Genomic DNA, 21,166 nt, shown 5'->3' on the forward strand with positions numbered 1-21,166 from the left:
GCCCTTGACTCCCTTTTCTACCTGTCCCAGAAGCTTGTTTTGTGCTTATTCTTCCCTTATGTACATATAGATGTGCCTATAAAGTATAGCATAGTCCTTATTTCTCTAATTTGAGAAGAAATGCAGCTTCTCCTACTGTTTTCATCATCATATAAACCAAAGTGTCAACATAGACCCTTTATAAGATGTCAAAAAGTCACTACTTTTGGTGGATTTGCACAAAAGGAAAGACTGTTCACTTCCCCCACCTAGCCAAGTTTCTGTTCTAATAGATCGACTGGTTTCACATAAAATTTTAAATGGCAAAGAAGCCTGGCCTCACTAAATTCTCACCAAATGAGGCTTAAAGAATCTTCAAGATGGAAAGCCAAAATTAAAATGTTCTATCATAAAAATAAGCATAGTTCCTTCACAGACAAAAGAGTAGTATTTTCTCCACCTGAAAATAACCAGAGCCTTGGAGGAGTGTTAACCATGTGCTTTCACACGTTTTCATGAAAAAAAGAAAATACATAGGCTGCGTATTAACAAGGACCATGGAAATATACTGCCATGTAGAGGGAAATATTTAGCTAATTTGTGAAACCAAGTGGTAAGTAAACCTTGTACTTACCTTAATGAGTTCTAACACACAATGACTGTTTTTAGTGAGGAAGTCTCACTACTACTAAGAAAATTTAGTCATCAAACTTAAAGAAATCAACAAATGGGTCGAACTTCCGCTTCGTCCACAGTTACCTGTTTTCTGCTGCTTCCCCTCCCTTCTCTCCCCACATTCCCCAAGCATTGAATGAGTGCCTTTCTGCATCAGGCAGTGTCTGAGACACAATGAGATCCAGTCCTCATTCGCTCAGGGTTTCAGTACAGGGAGTATAAGAACATGATAAGTCCCATAGCACAGACTGGAAAACAACAAGAACAGCTACAGCAAATAGCAGGAAACCAGAAGAGTGACTTTACATTAGTCAATTACTTGAAACAATTAGCAAGCAGATGTTATTTTAGGGGTGTTTTGTCCTTGGAAAAGGTATTGCTTGTACCTTTGTTAAATAATTTAGGCAAGTCTTCAGACTCAATAATTCCAGTTGCCTCCCTGTAAACAGATTTCTGGAAAGCTACAGCAATTGAGTCTTACCTTATGATAACACCTGAAATATGCAGCACGTTCATCAGAAAATTTCTCCAGTCTTTTTGGACCTTTGCTTGAAGCTTTCTTGAATACTAACCAGCATCGTTGATAAATCTGGAAGGAAATACAAAGACTGAGCTCAGCGTCTCCCCTGACTGACATTTGCATTTAAATGTTTTCTTTTTGACGTTTCCACCTGTGAAATATTTGCAAGCCAGAAATGTGATGTTGCTTTGGGAAAATAAAGTTTTAAAAATCAAAATTATTTCCACAATGGGCATATTATGTGTCATTCAGACAATTACTGGAATCAAAAGAAAATAAGTATTTGAAGATAAATTTCTTCATGCTTTGATAGCAATATCACTAGGTATATTTCAGAAATAGTCCCAGATATAAAAATCCCAAATAAGTACAAATAAAATAGGCGTTCAAAGCACATGCTAGAATTTCAAGTGCAATTAAATCTGAAAATCATGGGCTTGGTCTATGCTAAAGATCTCATTACCCATCCTAGAATCTGACAGCTTATGGTTATCATGTGATATTCTTAATAATGGATAGTGAAGAGTTGGACCAGACACTAAACTAACTAGCTAATAATTGACTGATTAACACCAACCAAATTCTTGCTTAGGATATTCAACCCAGAGACCGGAAGATCACTGCCAGAGGTGCAGACCAAATTGAAAGGTCAATGCCGGTAGGTTTACACAGAAGTTGTTGGCCATGTTGAATCACTTGCAGGAGAGTTAAGCAGTGGAACCTGCTACAGGGAACTAGATCATTTCTACTCTAGGTAAAAGAGACAATTAAGTTCTTCACCATCTTTCAATTCCTAATATTGAGATCTTGCCTTTCCTCTGGGTTTCTTGGAAATCATCTATATCCCAAGGAACCCATTACCATCAACATCACTGCAACTTTTAATTAAGCTAGCTTGAATGGGGGTCTGATTCTAGCAACCAAAACTACCCTGAAGAAAATAACTGGTAAAAAAATACACTAGTACTTTAAAATATTAGTAATGCTAGAGAGAGAAAATGCAAAGAGCTAATGAGCATATGAAAAACAATGTTCTCAAAAAGCAAAATAAAGTAAGACTTTTTTAAACCTAAAAATTAATGAATTTTTATTTTTATTTTTATTTTTATTTTTTTTTTTTGAGACTGAGTCTGGTCTCGCTTTGTCGCCCAGGCTGGAGTGAGGTGGTGCTATCTTGGCTCACTGCAACGTCTGCCTCACGGGTTGAAGCGATTCTCTTGCGTCAGACTCCTGAGTAGCTGGAATTACAGGCAAGCGCCACCACTCCCGGCTAATTTTTGTATTTTTTTTAGTAGAGACGGGGTTTCACCATGTTGGTGAGGCTGGACTCAAACTTCTCACCTCTTGATCCGCCCACCTCGACCTCCCAAAGTGCTGGGATTACAGGCGTGAGCCACCACACTCGGCAAATGAGTATAAATTAATAGTAGTATTTACTGATGGCAAATGTCTGAGTGGCACTATTATACTTGACTGGTGATCTTTAAAGGTCACTTGACAATAAATAACCTTAAAAGAATAGAAATCAGGCTGGGCACGGTGGCTCACGCCTGTAAATCCCAGCACTTTGGGAGGCCGAGGCAGGCGATCACAACGTAAGGAGATCGAGACCATCCTGGCTAACATGGTGAAACCCCATCTCTACTAAAAACACAAAAAATTAGCCGGATGTGGTGGTGGCACCTGTAGTCCCAGCTACTCGGGAGGCTGAGGCAGGAGAATGGTGTGAATGCGGGAGGGGGAGCTTGCAGTGAGCCGAGATCGCGCCACTGCACTCCAGCCTGGGTGACAGAGCGAGACTCTGTCTCAAAACAAAAAGAAAAGGAAAGAAAAAAAGAATAGAAATCTATTCTTAGGAAAAAACCCAAAACAAAATGAATTCCATATTCAAGGGCAGATGGGTGGACTGTCTTCAGTCATGATTATCCTCCATCCTTAAATCACCTCCAATTACCATACATATGTGGTTTTGTATACTTTACCGATACATAATTTTTATGCACTACAAAGTTTAAGAACCTCTGAGCTAATAAGAAGAAACAAAGTCTACATAAAATATTTGGTCCTTCAAACCATAGTCAATTTTAAAACCTTTTATAATTCTATCAGTACCTGGCAGATGTGGGAGGAATTCAAGTTAACTACTACTTGTCTGCAATGTTTATATATTCCATTTTTCTCTTCTGTCTCAGAAACTTGAACATAAATTAACTGCTTTGTTCAGGGTGAAAAAAGGAAATCCACTCTACTCCGAAGTTTAGCTCTAAATAAAGAGGGTAAGATATGTGTCTGATCCCACCGAATGTACAATAAAATGTTCACAGCATTATTTACAATAAAAAAATAGAGTTTACTCAAATTTCAACAATAAGGAGTCACAAAGTAAATTATAATATTTCTATAATATATAATGTAATATACCTACTTATCTATAAAGTAACAGTAGCTATATATAATAAATGGTACACATACAGTAAATATGTAGTACATATTATGGTATACATATAGAATATATCTATAATAAATGTTATGCATCTATAAGATAACATAGGCAATTATTTTATAAAAATAGTAATATAGATAATATACATAATATTTATATAGTAAATTATACTACATCTATAGTACGTAAGTTATCTATCTGCAGGATAACATAGGTGGTTCATTTGAAACAAGTTTCAGAAGGAATTTCCAAGGACATAGGAAAGTGTTCATAATATGTTATTGTGGGGAAGGGTGAAGCAGAATACAAAATTTCATTTAGGTCATGATCTCCACTACACTAAAAATGCATGGAAAAAGACAAAAACAAAAAACCCAAAATGTTAACAATGTTTTCTCTGGATCATAAGAATAGGTTTTGGTTTTGTTCGTTAGTTTTTGTTTTGTTTAATAAAAGTTAATACTGTATGGCTGGGCACGGTGGCTCATGCGTGTAATCCCAGCACTTTGGGGGGCTGAGATGGGTGGATCATTTGAGGCCAGGAGATTGAGACCAGCCTGGCTAATATGGCAAAGTCCCATCTCTACTAAAAATATAAAAATTAGCTGGGAGTGGTGGCACATGCCTGTAGTCCCAGCTACTCAGGAGGCTGAGGCACGTGAATTGCTTGAACCCGGGAGGCAGAGGCAGCAGTGAGCCAAGATCATGCCACTCAACTCCAGGCTGGGCAGCAGAGAGAGACTACCAAAAAAAAAACAAACAAAAACAAAACCAAAAAAAAACCCTGTAAATTAAATGAAAGAGGATTCTGTTGTTTTTTAAATACCCAGAGGTATTAGTATAATTAGTCAATTCTATTGGTTTCCATCCTGCAGTTATTAAATCCACCAAGCAATATGAAAACACAGAGACAAAGGTGGAAAAGCAATTCAGTGGAAGAAAAGCAAGCTTTTCAATGCACAGTACCGAGGCAATTGGACATCCATGGGGCGGGGGGAAATCGTCGACTTAACATTAAAACACTCACCTTAAATAAAAAATGGCTAAAAATAGACCTAAATATTAAATAAAACGATAAAAAGAAAATGCAAGAGATCACAGTCGGGACAGAGTTCTTAGACCTGTTACCAAAGGCACAATCCACAGAGGGAAAATTTGATAAACTGGACCTCACCAAAATGAAAACTTTTGCTATGTGAAAAAGTCATGAACAGACCTCTCACCGGAGACAGTGTGCAGATGGTCGAGAAGCACATGAAGACATGTTCAACAGCACTACCTATGAAGTGAAAATTAAAAACACAAGGGCTACCCATACACACCTATCAGATTGGCTGAAATAATAATAATACCACCACCACCCAATGCTGACAAGGAGGTGGAAAAATTGGATGACTCATACATAGTTGGTGGGAATGTAACATGGTACAGCCACTCTGAAAAACAGTGGTAGTTTCTTTAAAAAATGAAATAAGCAACATACAACCAGCAGTTTCATTCTTAGGAATTTATGACACAGAAATGAAAACTTTTATCCCCACATACAAAAAAAAAAAAAAAAAGAAATCTGTATATGAATATTCATAGCTTTATTCAAAATAGCCAAAACCTGAAAGCCTGATAACATGGGTGAATGATTAAACAAACGGTGGTATTTCCTCCATATGATGGGATACTACTTAGCAATAAAAAGAAATTAACTATTAATATCTGCAACAACTTGAGTAAATCTCTGTAAGAATTATACTGAGTAAAAAAAAAAAAAAAAACAGCCAAATCTAAAATGTTACATACTACATGATTGCATTTGTATAGCATTCTTGATGTGACAAAATTATAGAAATGGAAAACAGATTAACGATGGTCAGAAGTTAGGAATGTGGTGGTGGAGGAGAGAGTGAGCCCAGGGATGTGGGTTTGGCTGTAACAGGTTAACATGAGGGATCCTTGTAGCAATGGAACTGTTCTGTAGCTTGGCTACATCAATATCAATGTCAATATATTTGTTATGATATCGTACTGTAGTTTTGGAAGACTTTACTACCAGAGAAACTGAGTAAAGGATATAGGATCTTTTTGTAATATTTCTTACAATTGAATGTGAATTTATAATTATCTCAAAATAGAATGTTTAAATTTTTTAAAAGACAGTAAGATGTACAGATATTAAAGCAAGATCTGAAAATTACAGCCTAATCTAACAAATGTCATCTACATTCTTCTCCAGTCCTTTTTTTTTTTTTTTTTTTTTTTGCCATCAGATCACAGTCTAATTAACCACTAGACTGAATAACTCTAAGAAGGCAAGTTACAAGCGCCATTGGTAAGAGTTCAAGCACCAAATCCTTTTCAGGGTGGAGATTCAGCCATGAAAATGAACATTCTCAGTACTATGGTTGGCAAGGAGAGTCCTATCAACATCTTGCTTATGTCTGAATAACCGATGAGACAATTGGCTCCCTTAAAATATTACCACAACCTGAGGACTGTAATTACAGTGGGAATGACTGTCACTCTGCTTCTTCAAATAAAGGATGTGAAAAATAGGTTTCTTGCTGTCATTCTACTATTGGCAACCTCTTGCTTTTGTACATGCCCCAAGAATGTGTTCAAAAACTGAACATGCTAAACATGTGCAAAATTTATGCCCACTGCAAGAAAAGATATCTTCACCAAGAAAGATATTTTAAATTTCCTAATTATCCCTCAGTTTTCAGATCCAAACTTCAATGACAGCATTTCTAACAGTTTAAAAAATGTGTTCATTTTCTTCACAGTTGAACCAGTGTTTGCCTGGCTTATGTCCAAAAGCTGCTGAATGCAAGCTAAAGGTTCTTCAATTTCAGCATGCCTAATGATTTCCATTTTGGACCCATCTGTATTAAGCCTAGGGGACTTTTTTCTCATTTCTTATTTTTCTTTTTATTTATTAAGTAGTAAGGACAAATGAAAACATATTGGTTCATTAGAAGATAAGGAAAACTCAAATTTGGTTAATGAACAGGCAGTCTGCGATGTCAAACTATAACATACCAATACACAGTACAAAAGTAGACAGTACGAAAGTTGAGAGCATTGTGTGCAATCAAGAGCCTTCCTTTATTGTCATATATCATACCTCAGTGATTCTCACTGGTCCAGCATCACTCAGGATAATTGCTAAATATGCAGATTCCTAGAGACTAGCCAAGGTCCACTGAGTCAAAACCTCTTCAGTTGGGACCAAATTTGCTCTTCACTATGTTTTCAGGTATTTTATCTGTAATTTGCAAGTCAATGTCATAAATATTTATAAAGTACTTTCAGACGATGCTGTGTCTCCCTCTCGGGGCTGCCGACAAAGACTTCTAAAAGTACTTCCGGATGCGGGCACCTGAGATGGGTGGCTTGCAAAAGGTGGCACATGGTGGCCTTTGAAACAGAGCAGCATAAGCTGCCATCTTGAGTTTGAGAGAGACACTGAAGGAGAAATGTAATCCATTAAACTAAACTCCCAATTTCAACTGCTAGCACACTGTCCTAAGAACACCAGAAGAGCCACTAAGTATCCAGAGGACTAAAAGCTTATCTTAAATATCTCAGTATTGTTTAGCGAAAATAAAACAGGAAGACTTACTAAATATGGTAGCATGTGGGAACTACTTGGATTAACACTGACATTGTTTCAAAGAATGACAATTTGAAAATAATCCCATTCACTTAATAGTTTAGGGCAGTTTTTAAAAATTAATTCATTCAACTGTCTCCTTTATATTTTATGTAACAAATCTACTTGTCATCGATAGTATTATTTAGTTAACATTTTTCTTCAAATTGACTTTTTAAACTAACATATGTTTATTTAAAAGAGAAATCTTTTATTCGAACTATAATAGTTTCACTGGCTATAAATAGTAGTTAATCCTGGCTGGGTGCGGTGGCTCATGCCAGTAATTCCAGCATGTTGGGAGGCCAATGTGGGTGAGTTGCTTGAGTCCAGGAGTTCAAGACCAATCTGGGCAACATGGTGAAATCCTGTCTCTATAAAAAATATATATATATAAAAAAATTAGGTGTGGTAGTGCATGCCTGCAGTCCCAGCTACTTGGGAAGCTGAAGTCAGAAGATCACCTGAGCCCAGGGAGGTCGAGGCTGCAGTGAGTGGAGATTGTGCCACTGTACTCCAGCCTCATGACAGAGTCTTAAATAAATAAAGATAGGTAATCCTAATGTAAATACACTGTATGAGATTTCAATGACAGTACAATTTCCATGTTGAAATATCTCACCTCCTATACATTCATGTTTCTCAATTTTAGCACGAGTGACATTTTGGGCCAGAAAATTCTTTATATTTGGGGGGTTTTCCTGTGCATGGTAGGATGTTTAGTAGCACCTCTGGCCTCCACCCACTAAATACCAGTAGCAGATTCTCCCACCTCCACTGAAATCCAAAATTGTCTCTAAACATTGTCAAACATCCTCTGGGGGGCAAAATGAGGACCACTGCCACAGCTGAATGCACGCTGATCTGAAATTGTATATTTGAAAAATATGTGTCTTTGTGAGTATCTTCAAAGCCCGTGATTTGAACAAGTCAATCCCCACAGGCCACTGTCAAAGCTTAAGCAAATAAGCATATCACACAGTTCCAACAACCTGGGTAGAAGGACAGCAGATTTAGTAGTTACACGAAAATCTCATTCAGCATGTACTTTGTTGTTGGTGATGGTAGTTTTATTACACCTAATTTTCAGCCTTAAATTGTCACCAATCCATGTATAATTTGTTCTGTTTTTCCTTTGTCTTTTCTTCCTTTAAAATTTGATACTCTTAATAATTTCTTAGCCCTGGTTTAAAATCTCTAACATTTTTTATTGGCTTCTTTTCCTAGCAAAGAATATTCTGATAAGTTCACCGAAATTTCCAGTTCTAAGAAGCAGCTGAAACAATTAAGAATTTGCTTAGAATTCCTAATTTTACTATAATAGTAAGCCTTTATAATGTCTTGAACAGAATCACAATTATACCTCTAAAGAATTCAAGGACAGTTATGAAGAAAACAGAAAATTTTGGTGACAAAATTCCTGTTGAAAGGAAATAGTACACTGCCTCCATGCAAACTCTAGAGATAAGATGGGGCTCTTTAGGCCTTTATAATCTACCACAGGAGTCAGCAAACTTTCTGTAATGAGCCAAAGAGTAAATGTTTTAATCTTTGAGAGCCCCCAGGTCTCTACTGCAGCTACTCAACTCAGCAAATATAGCATGAAAGCAACCACAGAATATATGTAAATGAATGGGTGTGGATACCTTCCAATAAAACTTTATTTACAAGGCCAAGCAGTGGGCCAGATTTGGCCTTGGGCCTTAGTTTGCCAACCTCTGGTCTACGGTAGTATTTCTCAACTCTTTAAGCACAGATCTCATAGAAATCTGTTTGACAAGTCTCTCCAGGGAGAAATAGAAGTAATTATGCCTTCTGTGGAATCCCTATCCATTCCACATCTCCCCACAAGCCAAGATTCTACTCCAGTAAAATTCTATTAAAATGTTGACTTGAGGCTTTTTCAACCCCCTCCACCAAATGTCTGGTCTCCCTGTCCACCACTGGGGAGTCACTGTTCTACAATTAATGTGGATGCCATCCTGAAGAGCACTTTCTCATGCAGATCCATTAGCATCCCCATCTCTAGCACTGGGCTGCAGTTAGGTTTCTATAGTTACTCTATGAAGTTAAGGTACAACTTAACTAAGTAGGTGAAAATTGTTTTCCATTTTGCCAGCATGCCCTTTCTGTAATCCCATTGACTTTCTCTTCTCAGAGCATTCTCTCCAAACTCTGAAGATATATATCAATGAGAACACTTGGACACAGGGTGGGGAATGTCACACACCAGGCCTGTTGTGGGGTGGGGGGAGGGAGGAGGGATAGCATTAGGAGATATACCTAATGTAAATAACGAGTTAACGGGTGCAGCACCCCAACATGGCACATGTATATATATGTAACAAACATGCATGTTGTGCACATGTACCCTAGAACTTAAAATATAATCATAAAAGAAGATATATATCATCACAGTACTGACTGAATTAGCCTCAGTTCTCATGTGCTATTCCTATTGGCACCTACTTTCCAAAACAAATCAAATATTTTTCTCAAGCAGGATGTTAAAATTAATGCCTAGCATTGGCTGAACTCTTGTTGTGCACACTGTGGAATGCTGAGCCCTTTATGTGCATTATTTCAATTAGTCCTCCCAACATTTCTGTTTGGCAGATTCTATTATTATTCCTATTTCACAGATGAGCAAATTTTGTTTTAGTGAGGTTAAGCATCTTACTCAAGGTCAAAAACTAAGAGAAATATGCCAGAATTCCAACTTTTGTTTGCCTGAATCTGGAAAATAAGCTCTTAACCACTACTCCAGGAATTGTTTCAGAAAAGTTGGACTCTTAGGGATGCATAAACTCAGGCTGATGGTCGATCCATCTGTAAGAAGTTTATTTTCATGCTTATCATAATCTAAAAAGAGACACTTAGTTGTAGCCATATGCTCTTTCATCTGGACGACGACTTTATAGATAATCTATTTCAGTGTGACATTTGCATTTCTGATTTTAAGTTCACTCACTGGCACTAAGTGTTCACCCACAGTGATAGTTTTGAAGGGAGTTTTTCTGAAACTGGGTTCTTAAGACAGTAATTCAGGACTCCATGTAGCCTAGCAATCTGCAAGAAGTATTTGCTTTGAAAAGAACTCCATATTATCTCTCCTTAAGTGATAACATAGTCAGTGTCTTTGACAGAAGTGCAGGGACCCAAGCTAAGTATTTTCCGAACTATATTAGAATTAGATGTTATCTCATGCAACTTCTCAATTCTTCTTGGACTTCCTTGCTTCTCTAACTCTCAGCCTCTTGCTCTTCATTTGCCGTGGTGGTAGCAAACTAGGCTAAGTGACTCCCCACTGGCCTGGACAGTCCACTACCTGGGGCTGACCAGTCACTTCTCCATGAGTGTCCAACCCTCCAATTTGGCTGACACTATCGCCGTAGAGTCTCAGTCTCCTCTGTCACTTTCAGGCTTTTCAATAGCCACAGAAAATGGTGTGGGTTGATATAATCTGGAAGTCAAGGGTGGAGATGTTAACCAAGGAGAACTAGGACATAGGAGTTTGCCCCACAGGTAATGCCCCTCCATCCTATATAAGAGTGAAACCGTCTTTACAAAAATTGTAACAGTGAGAAAATTAAGACAATGAAAGGGATTTGATCTAATCAGCCCTCATCTTGCCTTTAATCTCAAAATCTCAAAACTGCCCTTAGTCATTCTCAGGCTTGGGCCAAGCTAACATTGGGAGAAATTTAGTTTATAGGTTAAATGATAATCGCTTTTCTTCAGAACTAAATGTTCTTTGTGAAACTTGTGAAAGACCGCCAGGTTAGGAGGATGAGAGGAGCTATTCTGCTACGATGTAGGTGTAAAGAATGACCAGCCATGATTCTGGAAGTCACAAGATCTGCAGCTTCTTCAATTACTCCTGCAGATAACACCAGTACTGTAGAACCTAAGTTCTTGAGTTGTCTTTTTAGGCTTTTGCATTGTTGACCACCAATAGCCCCACCCAGACCCATGACTCTTGACTCAGCTGATCCTGTAGCCTCCACCCAGGAGTGGACTCAGTACACAGCACTGTTTTCCACACACCTACGATTGCATCCACAACCAATCAGCAGCACCCATTCCCTTGCCCATTCAACTATCCTTGAAAAACCCTAGCTTCCAAATTTTTACAGAGGCTCTGGTCTCCTGTTCAGCCAGCTCCGGGTGAATTAAACTATTTCCCTATTGCAATTCCTCTGTCTTGGTAACTTGGGTCTACCTGGGCAGTGATTAAAATGAACCATTGAGCAGTTACAAGATCATTGGCCTGGATGATCTCTGAGGCCAAGAAGGTCAAAACTTTTCAGTCCTATGAATGACTCTGTCGTGACAGGATTTCACAGTTGGTGCTTGAAGATTACAAAAGAGTGATTTCTATGGCCTCCCCCAATCGTAATATACAGGCTGCTACCAATTCCACTTACCAAACTAATGAACTGGGTCAGAATCATGTATTTTATGAAGGGAAAAAAATCTTTTTAATGAGTAAACAACATGATTCTATGCCTAAGATTCATATATATCCTTCATTTGTAAGGAAAGAAAAGCCAATTTGGAGAAAATTGCACAGTGGGTATCAAGATACATTTTAAATTCACTGTAAAGAAAAATACCAGCAAAAATGGGATGATTAATCATAAAATAGAATATGTATAAAGAAGACTAAGAATACGTAAAAAGCATCCACAGGGAATAAATTAGCTATGCCAACCCTTTACTGGTGGTGAAGTAAATTAGCACAACCTTTCTAGAGGCAGAATTATGTCTACATATTGACCCAGAAATACTACTTCCAGGAACTTCCCTTTGAGGAAATAATTAAGGAAATATGCACACATCTGAGAATAGAGTTCTTTGGAGAAAAAACTGGAAATACTCTAAATGTCTCAGAGGACTGGTTTAATTAATCATGGCAAATCTGTAAACTAGAGGTTGCCATCATTAGAAATGATGTTGTAAAATAATATGTATACCATAGAAAATGCTATTAGTAAGTTATTAAGTACAAAAAGGAGGTTGTCCCTGCTTTTTAATCTGTTTCTCTTCTAGTTTATATACACATACACTCGTTCTGTAAATAAGGCGGAGGTTGCAGTTGCTCATACAAGATTTGAGCTATATTTAATCCTCTCCCTCCCCCTCCTCTCTCTCTCTCTCTCTCTCTCACACACACACACACACACACACACACACACACACACAGCAATTCTAGGGAATAATCTGCACTTCAATGGAAAATTGGGCATTCTCTAGCAAGCACCTTTCGAGAATTATCTGTTTTTGATTCTGTGGGAGCTATTCTACTTCTCTGTAAATTGTAGGTAAGTGAAAACAATGCAAAATTATTCTAGTCTCTAAAGATGCAAATTATGTCCCGTCCAGCAGAGGTTCAACTGAATCCCACCCACCCCACCCCCACTGTCCACAAAGCTAGATTTGCCTCCTTTTGAATATTCATTTCATCATTCGGGATATACAAATGTGTGAGTTCTTTGAATTACCCTTTGAACTAGTTTTAATATTCAACATTGTTCCTTCATTTAATTAACGAGTTAAGTAGAACCTTCGACACATGTTCATTCTACATTTGTATGACAGTCATCATTTTGCCTGTTTTGAAAATTATCTTTTAACGCAATTCATCAATCACCAAATTCTGTGTATTTTTACCCTTTAGCTAAACCTGGAATATTTGTATTTCTCTACAAGGGACTGCTACTCTAATCTAAGCCACCATGTTCTGAGTTTCAGAGGGCTCCCTGTTTTATTCTTGCTACTTTGCAATCCATTTTCTACCTAATATCTGGGGTGATTTTGGCAACACTAATCTGAATACATTGATCCTTTACCTAAAGTATTTCTGTGGCTGCCTGATGTCTTTAGGGCAAAAATCAACAAAAATCAACGTCTTAATAAGACATTCCAGAACCCTCAAGAACTGGCACCTCCCTATGTTGTAACCTATTTTGCGGTTTTCTTCATTTTACATTCTTTTTTCATAAATATATGTTCTGTAGTATGTGTTTTTCATATAATAAAAATGAATACATTATTTTGAAAACATTCTCATGGAATCAATATCTGCCATGAACAGCTCAGACCATTCTTGCTACACATAGGGAACCCTTCCTTTGTCAGTACAAAGTTGACCAGTGTCAACCAAGCAAGCGCTAAAAAAGAGAAAGTTATATATGCTTTTCCTTCTCTCTCTCCAATGCCTTTCTCTTCTCCAAAGCAGAAGCACTGCAGAAAGAAGCCATAATTTGGTATATTTATTTTTCTAGCTTTGATTTCTAACCAGTTTTATTGAAAAAAGTAAAGACACTACTCTAAAGAAATGCCAGAAAATCTAAAATACTGGGTGAGCATTCTATTTAAACAAAAATTTGAGAGCTGATATCATTCTTTAATTAATTCCACAAATATTTATCAGGTGCCCACCATGTGCCAGGCATTATTTAGGTACAGGGGCTATGGCTACAAACAAAAGGGAGAAAATCTGCTGTGTTTGTTGTGCTTTCAGACAATCAATAAGATATATATGCTTACGTGTGTGTGTGTGTGTGAGTGTGTGTGTGTGTGTGAGTGTCTTATAATATGTCTTACGGTGTGATGGACCATGAAGGGAAATAAACCAAGGACAATGATAGGAATTGTTAGTGGTGGTTATTGTGATTTTAAATAGGGTGAGGGATGATTAGGGAAGTTCTCATGAAGAAGGTGTCATCTGAGCAAAGACTTGAAAGAGATGAGGTAATCAACAGAGTGGATATGTGAGGGAGGTGGGCTCTAGGTGGAAGAAATAAATGGCCTTGAGTCAGACCCGTGTCCAGCATGTTAAAGGGAGAATAAAGAAGCTTGAAGATAGGAGAAGAAATCAGGGCTGGCAGTGGTGGTGAGTGTGGGTCAGCATGATCAGGCCTTATGGGTCCTACTCTAAAGATGTTGGCTTGGCCAGGCACAGGTGGCTCACACCTGTAATCCCAGCACTTTAGGAGGCCCAGGCGGGTGGATCACTTGAGGTCAGGAGTTCTAGACCAGCCTGGCCAACATGGTGAATCCCCCGTCTCTACTAAAAATGCAAAAATTAGCTGGGCATGGTGGTGCACGCCTATAATCCCAGCTACTCAGGAGGCTGAGGCAGGAGAATCACTTGAACCTGGGAGGCAGAGGTTGCAGTGAATGGAGATTGCACCACTGCACTCAAGCCTGGGCAACAGAACGAGACTCTGTCTCAAAAAAAGTAAAAATTAAAAATATATAACTAAGTAAAGACATTGGCTTTTTCTCTGACTGAGATGGGAAGTGAGATGAAGCATTGAATGGAAGTGATATAATCCAACTTCAGGTACTATAGGGCAGGAAAGGCACAGGTCAGGGAGCCAGTTAGAGAGGATCATAACAAACATTGTGGGGAGTGACGCTGACTTGGACCACGATGAAAGTGGAGGAGAAGTGGAAAGTGCTAAGAATCTGGACATATTGTGAAATTATAGTCAACAGGATTTACTGATGGGATTGAATGTAAGGGTAAAGTTAAGACAAAAGTCAAGGATGATTCCAAAATGTTTAGCTCAAGCAAGTAGAAGAATGGAGTTTCCATTAGCTGAGAAAGCCTGGAAAAGCAAGAAGTTCAGTAGGGAGGGTGTGAAATCTGGGGATGGGTAAATTGAGCTTCTCATACCTATTAAACATGTAAGCCTGTATAAAAATTATGTTATTAAGCATAATGAAGAAGTAGTTCTGTATACATTTTGTATATGAAACTATATATACAAGATTTTATTGCACTCTATAAATACAGTAATATTATCTTCCCTATAGGGCTGTGTGAGAATTCAATATGTCAGTGCATTTAAAGTACTTAGGGCCAGGCACGGTGGCTCACATCTATAATTCCAGCATTTTGGGAGGCCACTGTGGAAGAATTGCTGGAGGTCAGGAGTTCAAGACCAGACTGGGTAACATGGTGATACCTTATCTCCAAGAAAATAGAAAAATAAAAAAATTATCCAGGTGTGGTGGTGCGCATCTGCGGTCCCAGCTACTCGGGAGGCTGAGGTGGGGAAGGATCACTTGATCCCAGGAGGTTGAGGCTGCAGTGAGCCATGCTCATGCACTGCACTCCAGCCTGGGCGACAGAAACCCTGTCTCAATAATCAAATAAATAAATAACATACTTAGCATATTGCTTGGTATATAGTAAACACTCCATAGTGGTTAGCAGTTCATACCGTCCAGCTAGGTGGTGATTTGCGTGCAAACAAGGGCAACACATTTTGTTTCCTTCATTTACTCATTTATTCTGCAGATATCTACTGAGCACCTACTATGAGCCAGACACTGTCCCAAGCAATGAGGAAAGAGCAGTACACAAAGCAAAGTCCAGAAACTTTACTGTCTATTACGCAGGGACAAATAACCAGGCACTCCAGGCCTTCACACAACGCCAGGTCTGTGGTCATAATGGTGATAGACTATGTATGCAGAGCACTCATTTTGTGGTATGCACCCAATAAGTATTTTGGTAGAGTTTAAAAAAAAGCAATGCTCTTTTTGGGGCTTCCAAAGGGACTTCCAGAGAGGTCTTCTGAGTAGTCACCAAGACTAAGTTCCAGTTGCTTACCCTACCCTATATAACTGACCCCTGCTTGCTCATTAGGCCTCATATCCTACCACTTCCTACTTCACTCATAATAGGCCAGCCTCCAAAGTCTTATATTCTTCTCTGACAAGAGATGAGAGAATATTTCCTCCCCTGCACTTCACATGGTTGACTCCTTTTCCTCCTACAGGTCTTAGGCGGAATTTCTCTATCAGTTAGTTATTGTTGCATAATCAATCATTTCAAAGCTTAGTTGCTTAAACAACAATTTATCACTTCCCATGAATATAACTGTTGATTGGGCAGTTCTGCTGATCTGACCTGGCTCCATTAATCATGGCTGGGTTCATTTACCCATGAGCAGTCAAGTCCTGGGTTGTCTTAAGTTTGCCTGGAATGACTTAGCTCTGTGGCTCACGGTGTCTGATTCTCCAATAGCCTATCTGGGGCTTATTCTTCTGGAGCAAGCAGGAGTCCATGAGAACAGGCAGAAACTGAAAATGCTTTTCATTTTTCAACTAATCTTTTTATTTGGAGATAATGGTTGAGTCACATGCAGTTGCAGCAAATACTACAGGGAGATTGTAGCTACTCTTTCTCAGTTTCTTCTAAGGGAAACATCCCCCAAAACGATAGCATAATAATAGAGTCAGGATACAGACATTGATACAGGCAGGATTCAGAACAATTTCCATCACGAGGATCCCTCACTTGCCCTTTCATTACCACAACCACTTCCTTGCCTGCCTTAACCCCTGGCAACCACTAATCTGTTTCTGTTCTCCCCCACCTTTTTTTTTTTTTTTTGGAGATGGAGTCTCACTCTGTCACCCAGGCTGGAGTTCAGTGGTGCAATCTCACCTCTGCCTCCCGGGTTCAAGCGATTCTTCTGCCTCAACCTCCCAAGTGGCTGGGACTACAGGAACGCAAGACCATGCCTGGCTAATTTTTGTATTTTTAGTAGAGAAAGGGTTTCATCATATTGACCAGGCTGGTATGACCTCGTGATCCACCCACCTCAGCCTCCCAAAGTGCTGGGATTACAGGCATGAGCCACCACACCCGGCCGTGTTCTCCTTTTATATAATTTTGGCATTTCAACAATGTTATATGCATATAATCATATAGTATGTAACCTTTTCGATTTGGCTTTTTCCATTTAGCGTAATTCTCTACAGATTCACCCAGGTGGTGATAGTCCATAGTACTACTGTAACACAGTTTTTTTACCCATTTGGTGACTGAAAGACATCTAGGTCCTTCAGATTCTGACTGCTATGAATAAAGCTGCTAAAAACATTCATGCACAGATTTTTGTGTGATTATAAGTCATTACTTCTCTGGGATATACTTTATCACCCTTCACATAATTTTACGTCTCCTATTTATCATTGTCCTAAATATTTTTTTCTATATCCATTTAGAAATATCAAAGACAGTGTTACAGTTTTACTTCAACCATCAAACCTAATTTAGAAAACTTGAGGGGGGAAGGAAAATGTATTGCGTTTACCCATATTTTTGCTCACTGAGTTCCTTCTTTCCTCCTGATGTCCCAAGATTCCTTCGTGTATTGTTCCCTTTCTGTTTAGAAATCTTCATCAATTTTTTTTTTTTTTTTTAGACGGAGTCTCACTCTGTCACCCAGGCTGGAGTACAGTGGCGTGATCTCGGCTCACTGCAAGCTCTGCCTCCCGGGTTCACGCCATTCTCCTGCCTCAGCCCCCCGAGTAGCTGGGACTACAGGCGCCCGCCACCTCGCCTGGCTAGTTTTTTGTATTTTTTAGTAGAGACAGGGTTTCACCGGGTTAGCCAGGATGGTCTCGATCTCCTGACCTCATGATCCGCCCATCTCGGCCTCCCAAAGTGCTGGGATTACAGGCTTGAGCCACCACAACTGGCCATCAATTATTTTTTAAGATAGATCTGCTGGTGACAAATTCTCTTTATTTTCTTTCATCTGACGATGTCTTGATTTCCCCTTCATTCCTGAAGGACATTTTTGCTAGGTATAAGATTCTGGGTTGACAGTTCTTTTCTCTTAGCACTGGATGAGCAAACTTCCTTCTGCCAAATCTTTTCAGCTATTATTTCGTTGAGTTTATTAGGTCCTCCTTTAATGTCAATAGGTTCTTGCAAACTGTGACTTGAAGCAAAAAAAAAAAAAAAAAAAGTGCATAATAAAACCATTTTTTTTTTCTCACCATAATGAAACGACATTACTCAAGAACTTGTTGTTGTGGCCAAGTGTGGTGGCCCACGCCTGTAATCCCAACACTTTGGGAGGCTGAGGCAGGTGGATCATGAGGTCAGGAGTTCGAGACCAGCCTGACCAATATGGTGAAACCCCGTCTCTACTAAAAATACAAAAATTAGCCGGGTGTGGTGGTGTGTGCCTGTAATCGCAGCTACTCAGGAGGCTGAGGTAGGAGAATTGCTTGAACCCAAGAGGCAGACGTTGCAGTGAGCTCAGATTGTGCCACCGCACTCCAGCCTGGGTAACAGAGTGAGACTCCATCTCAAAAAATAAAAATAAAAAGAACTTGTACATCATTTCATTTAAAGTCACAGTTTCCAAGATTCTGTCAGCAATGGAGGTGAGGACTTCCACACTTTTCCGTCCCATGTCTCTCTCCTCTCCTTCTGGGCCCTGTTAACATGAATGTTAGATCTTTAGTTACAATGCCATGGGGTCCCTGAAACTCTTGTGATTATTTTTCCATTCTATTTTTTCTCTGTTGTTCCAATTGGATGATTACTATCGCTCCATTTTGCCTGTGTTCTCTCTATTCTGATGTTGAGCCCATCCAATTTCAATTATTGTATTTTTCAGTTCTAAAGTCTCCATTGGGCCTTCTTTATATCTAATTTCTCTTGAGAAAATTTTTAATTTTTTTCCTCATGCTTCAAGCAAGTTTGTAATTGCTCCTTGGGGCATTTTTATCACAGCTCCTTTCATATCTTTGTCATATAATTCTATCACCTCTGTACTGGCGTTCATTATTTGAGAGCTTCCTGATTTGGTATAATGAGTACTTTTTATTGGAACATTGGAACCTAAGTATTTGGCACATTATCTCATGAGGTTCTAGATCTTAAATAAATCTCTTTCAACAGGATTCCTCTAATGTTGCTACAACAGGAGAAGGGGTAGGAAAGTATGCCTTCTTGTTGCTGCTGGTAGAAATCCAGAATCCCCAGAAAATCATACTTGATACTTGATGGGGCCCCTCATTATTGATAATGATACTTGACAGGGCCCCGCATTATTGCTGGGTTGGGGTGGTAGGGACTCTGTCTGCTCATGCGGCCTCCACTGGCTCCGCATTGGGAGTGGCCTCATTACCACTGGGCAATGCTGACTCCATTAGGTCCGCTCTGACACCACCCCAGTGGGGAGAGGAAGGAGCACCTCATTCCTACTGAGCAGAATTAGAAGTCCCGACTTCTCATGTGGTCTCCGCGGACACCGTGGTGTGGAGGACTTGTTACTGATGGGTGTGGATGAAAGTTTGAGCTCCTGACTCGGCCTTCACAGACATCATCTTGGTGAAGTTTTGGGATAACTCATGACTGTTCCATGAGGATGGAGGACTAGGTCCCCCACTTGGTCTTCATGGGAGAGGGTGCGGCCACAGTCTCTTCTTTAGTGTTTGAATGGTACAGAGCAGCTCTTATCTGAAAGTTTCTTGCCTTGCTAGACTGCCACATTTCCTGGTCCTCTGGCCAGGGAGAGCAGGTTTTTGTTGGGACTTTTTTTGTCTGTGCCTGTTGGGGTTTCTGGGTTATTGGCTTCTTCATTTCCATGTGTGGGATCTATGAGGCAAAGGTTAGTCTGGCTAACTTCTTCTCTCCACCTTTCAGAGTCTTATTAGGTTTGATTTATATGCAATGTCCCAGCTTTATAGTTTCAGCAAGAGGAGTAAGAAAAAGTACACCTACTCACTGTTCCCAAAAGTGGAAGCCTGTAAATACTTTTATAAGCCTTTGCTGTGTCAAGTTTGCTAATATTTTATCTCATATGGTTAAACCCAGAGTCAGAGCTGATGGAGACAATAAAGTCACAGAGCAAAGATTATGGCAGTGACTGAGGCCACTGATGCACTCACAATCTACCGTGATGTCACCATCTCAGAGACACATCTCCACCTCCCAAATCTAAAGCACCCCCAGGACTGTACATATTGACTTCAAATCAATACCTGAAATTATTTTGCTTACTGATTTGTCTGCATTTTTAGTTTTTGCCTTGGTCTTCAGAATATAAAAACACACTATATTTTATCTGAATCACTTTGAATCCTCAAAGCCTGGAAGAGCATTATGTTCTCATTTCTTTATTTTTGAATGGCTAAGTGAATAAACAAATGAGCAAACAAATGAGCGGGCAAAAGTCATACAAAGAACTCATGAAATTCCCAGAATTTCATAAATGAGGTCCTTGGATCAAAAAGCCTCAGAATATGCCTGACATTTCCAAACACGCCTTAACATATTTATATAAGAGTTTTATTAAAAAAAAAATAAGCCCAGAATATGTAGAGTACAAATATTCAAATCATATTGAGAGACATTGTTTGAAAAGAAACATTCTTTTAAACAATTGTAAAACACATTTTTCATTAAAAAGTTCATTGTACCAAGTGCTACTTTTTATACCATGGAGAAGGGCTCTGGGGGCCATTTGTCACATCAGTGTTTTCAGACATCAGTGGGTTTTGTTCTAAAACCACAGAACCTCAAGATGAATAAATTTCCATATAGATAAAACAAATATAGAAATATTTGTTAAAAACAAGCTGTAGCAAAATTAGAGATATATCACTCTACTGCGGCCAAAAAAAAAAAAAATCCCAAATTAGGGACTTTGCATTAAAAAATGTCTATTCTGAAATTGAATCACTGTAATAATTTCAGAAGGAAACACTTCAGCAACGTTCAGTCTCTCAACCTCCACATTATGGAAGCCACATTGAGTAAAAGACATTTTGTGAGAAGGCTCAGTACAGAAAACTAGAATGTCACTCTCAAAGAAGGGAAGAGAAGTGAATTCCATGGTTGAGAAAGCACTGTTTAAGAAAAAAGCCCACAAGGAACAGATGTTGCCAGAAAAGGGCAGAAGGGGAAGAATAATAGTCTTGTGGTAAAAAAAATTTAAGCCAAGAATTTAAGAGAAGGAAACCTGGGTGGCCATAAAGGAGACAGTTGCAGATTTTCACGGATAACTTCCAGAAAAGAAACACGTTTTCGGCTGTGCACGCTGGCTCACACCTTAATCCCAGCACTTTGCAAGGC

At 39.0% G+C, this 21,166-nt stretch overlaps 1 protein-coding gene across 2 annotated transcripts in view; it reads right to left on the reverse strand.

Annotated features, from left to right (window-relative positions):
* LOC105470641 (docking protein 5) overlaps positions 1-21,166 on the reverse strand; it is a 174,025-nt gene that overhangs the window by 93,344 nt on the left and 59,515 nt on the right. For both annotated transcript variants that reach the window (XM_011722802.2, XM_011722803.2), the window contains exon 2: positions 1,136-1,243. In XM_011722802.2, coding sequence (XP_011721104.1) covers positions 1,136-1,243 — 108 coding nt within the window. The remainder of the gene's footprint in view (positions 1-1,135; positions 1,244-21,166) is intronic.

The sequence above is a fragment of the Macaca nemestrina genome, chromosome 15 (genome assembly GCF_043159975.1).
Source record: "Macaca nemestrina isolate mMacNem1 chromosome 15, mMacNem.hap1, whole genome shotgun sequence".
Classification (NCBI taxonomy): Eukaryota; Metazoa; Chordata; class Mammalia; order Primates; family Cercopithecidae; genus Macaca; species Macaca nemestrina.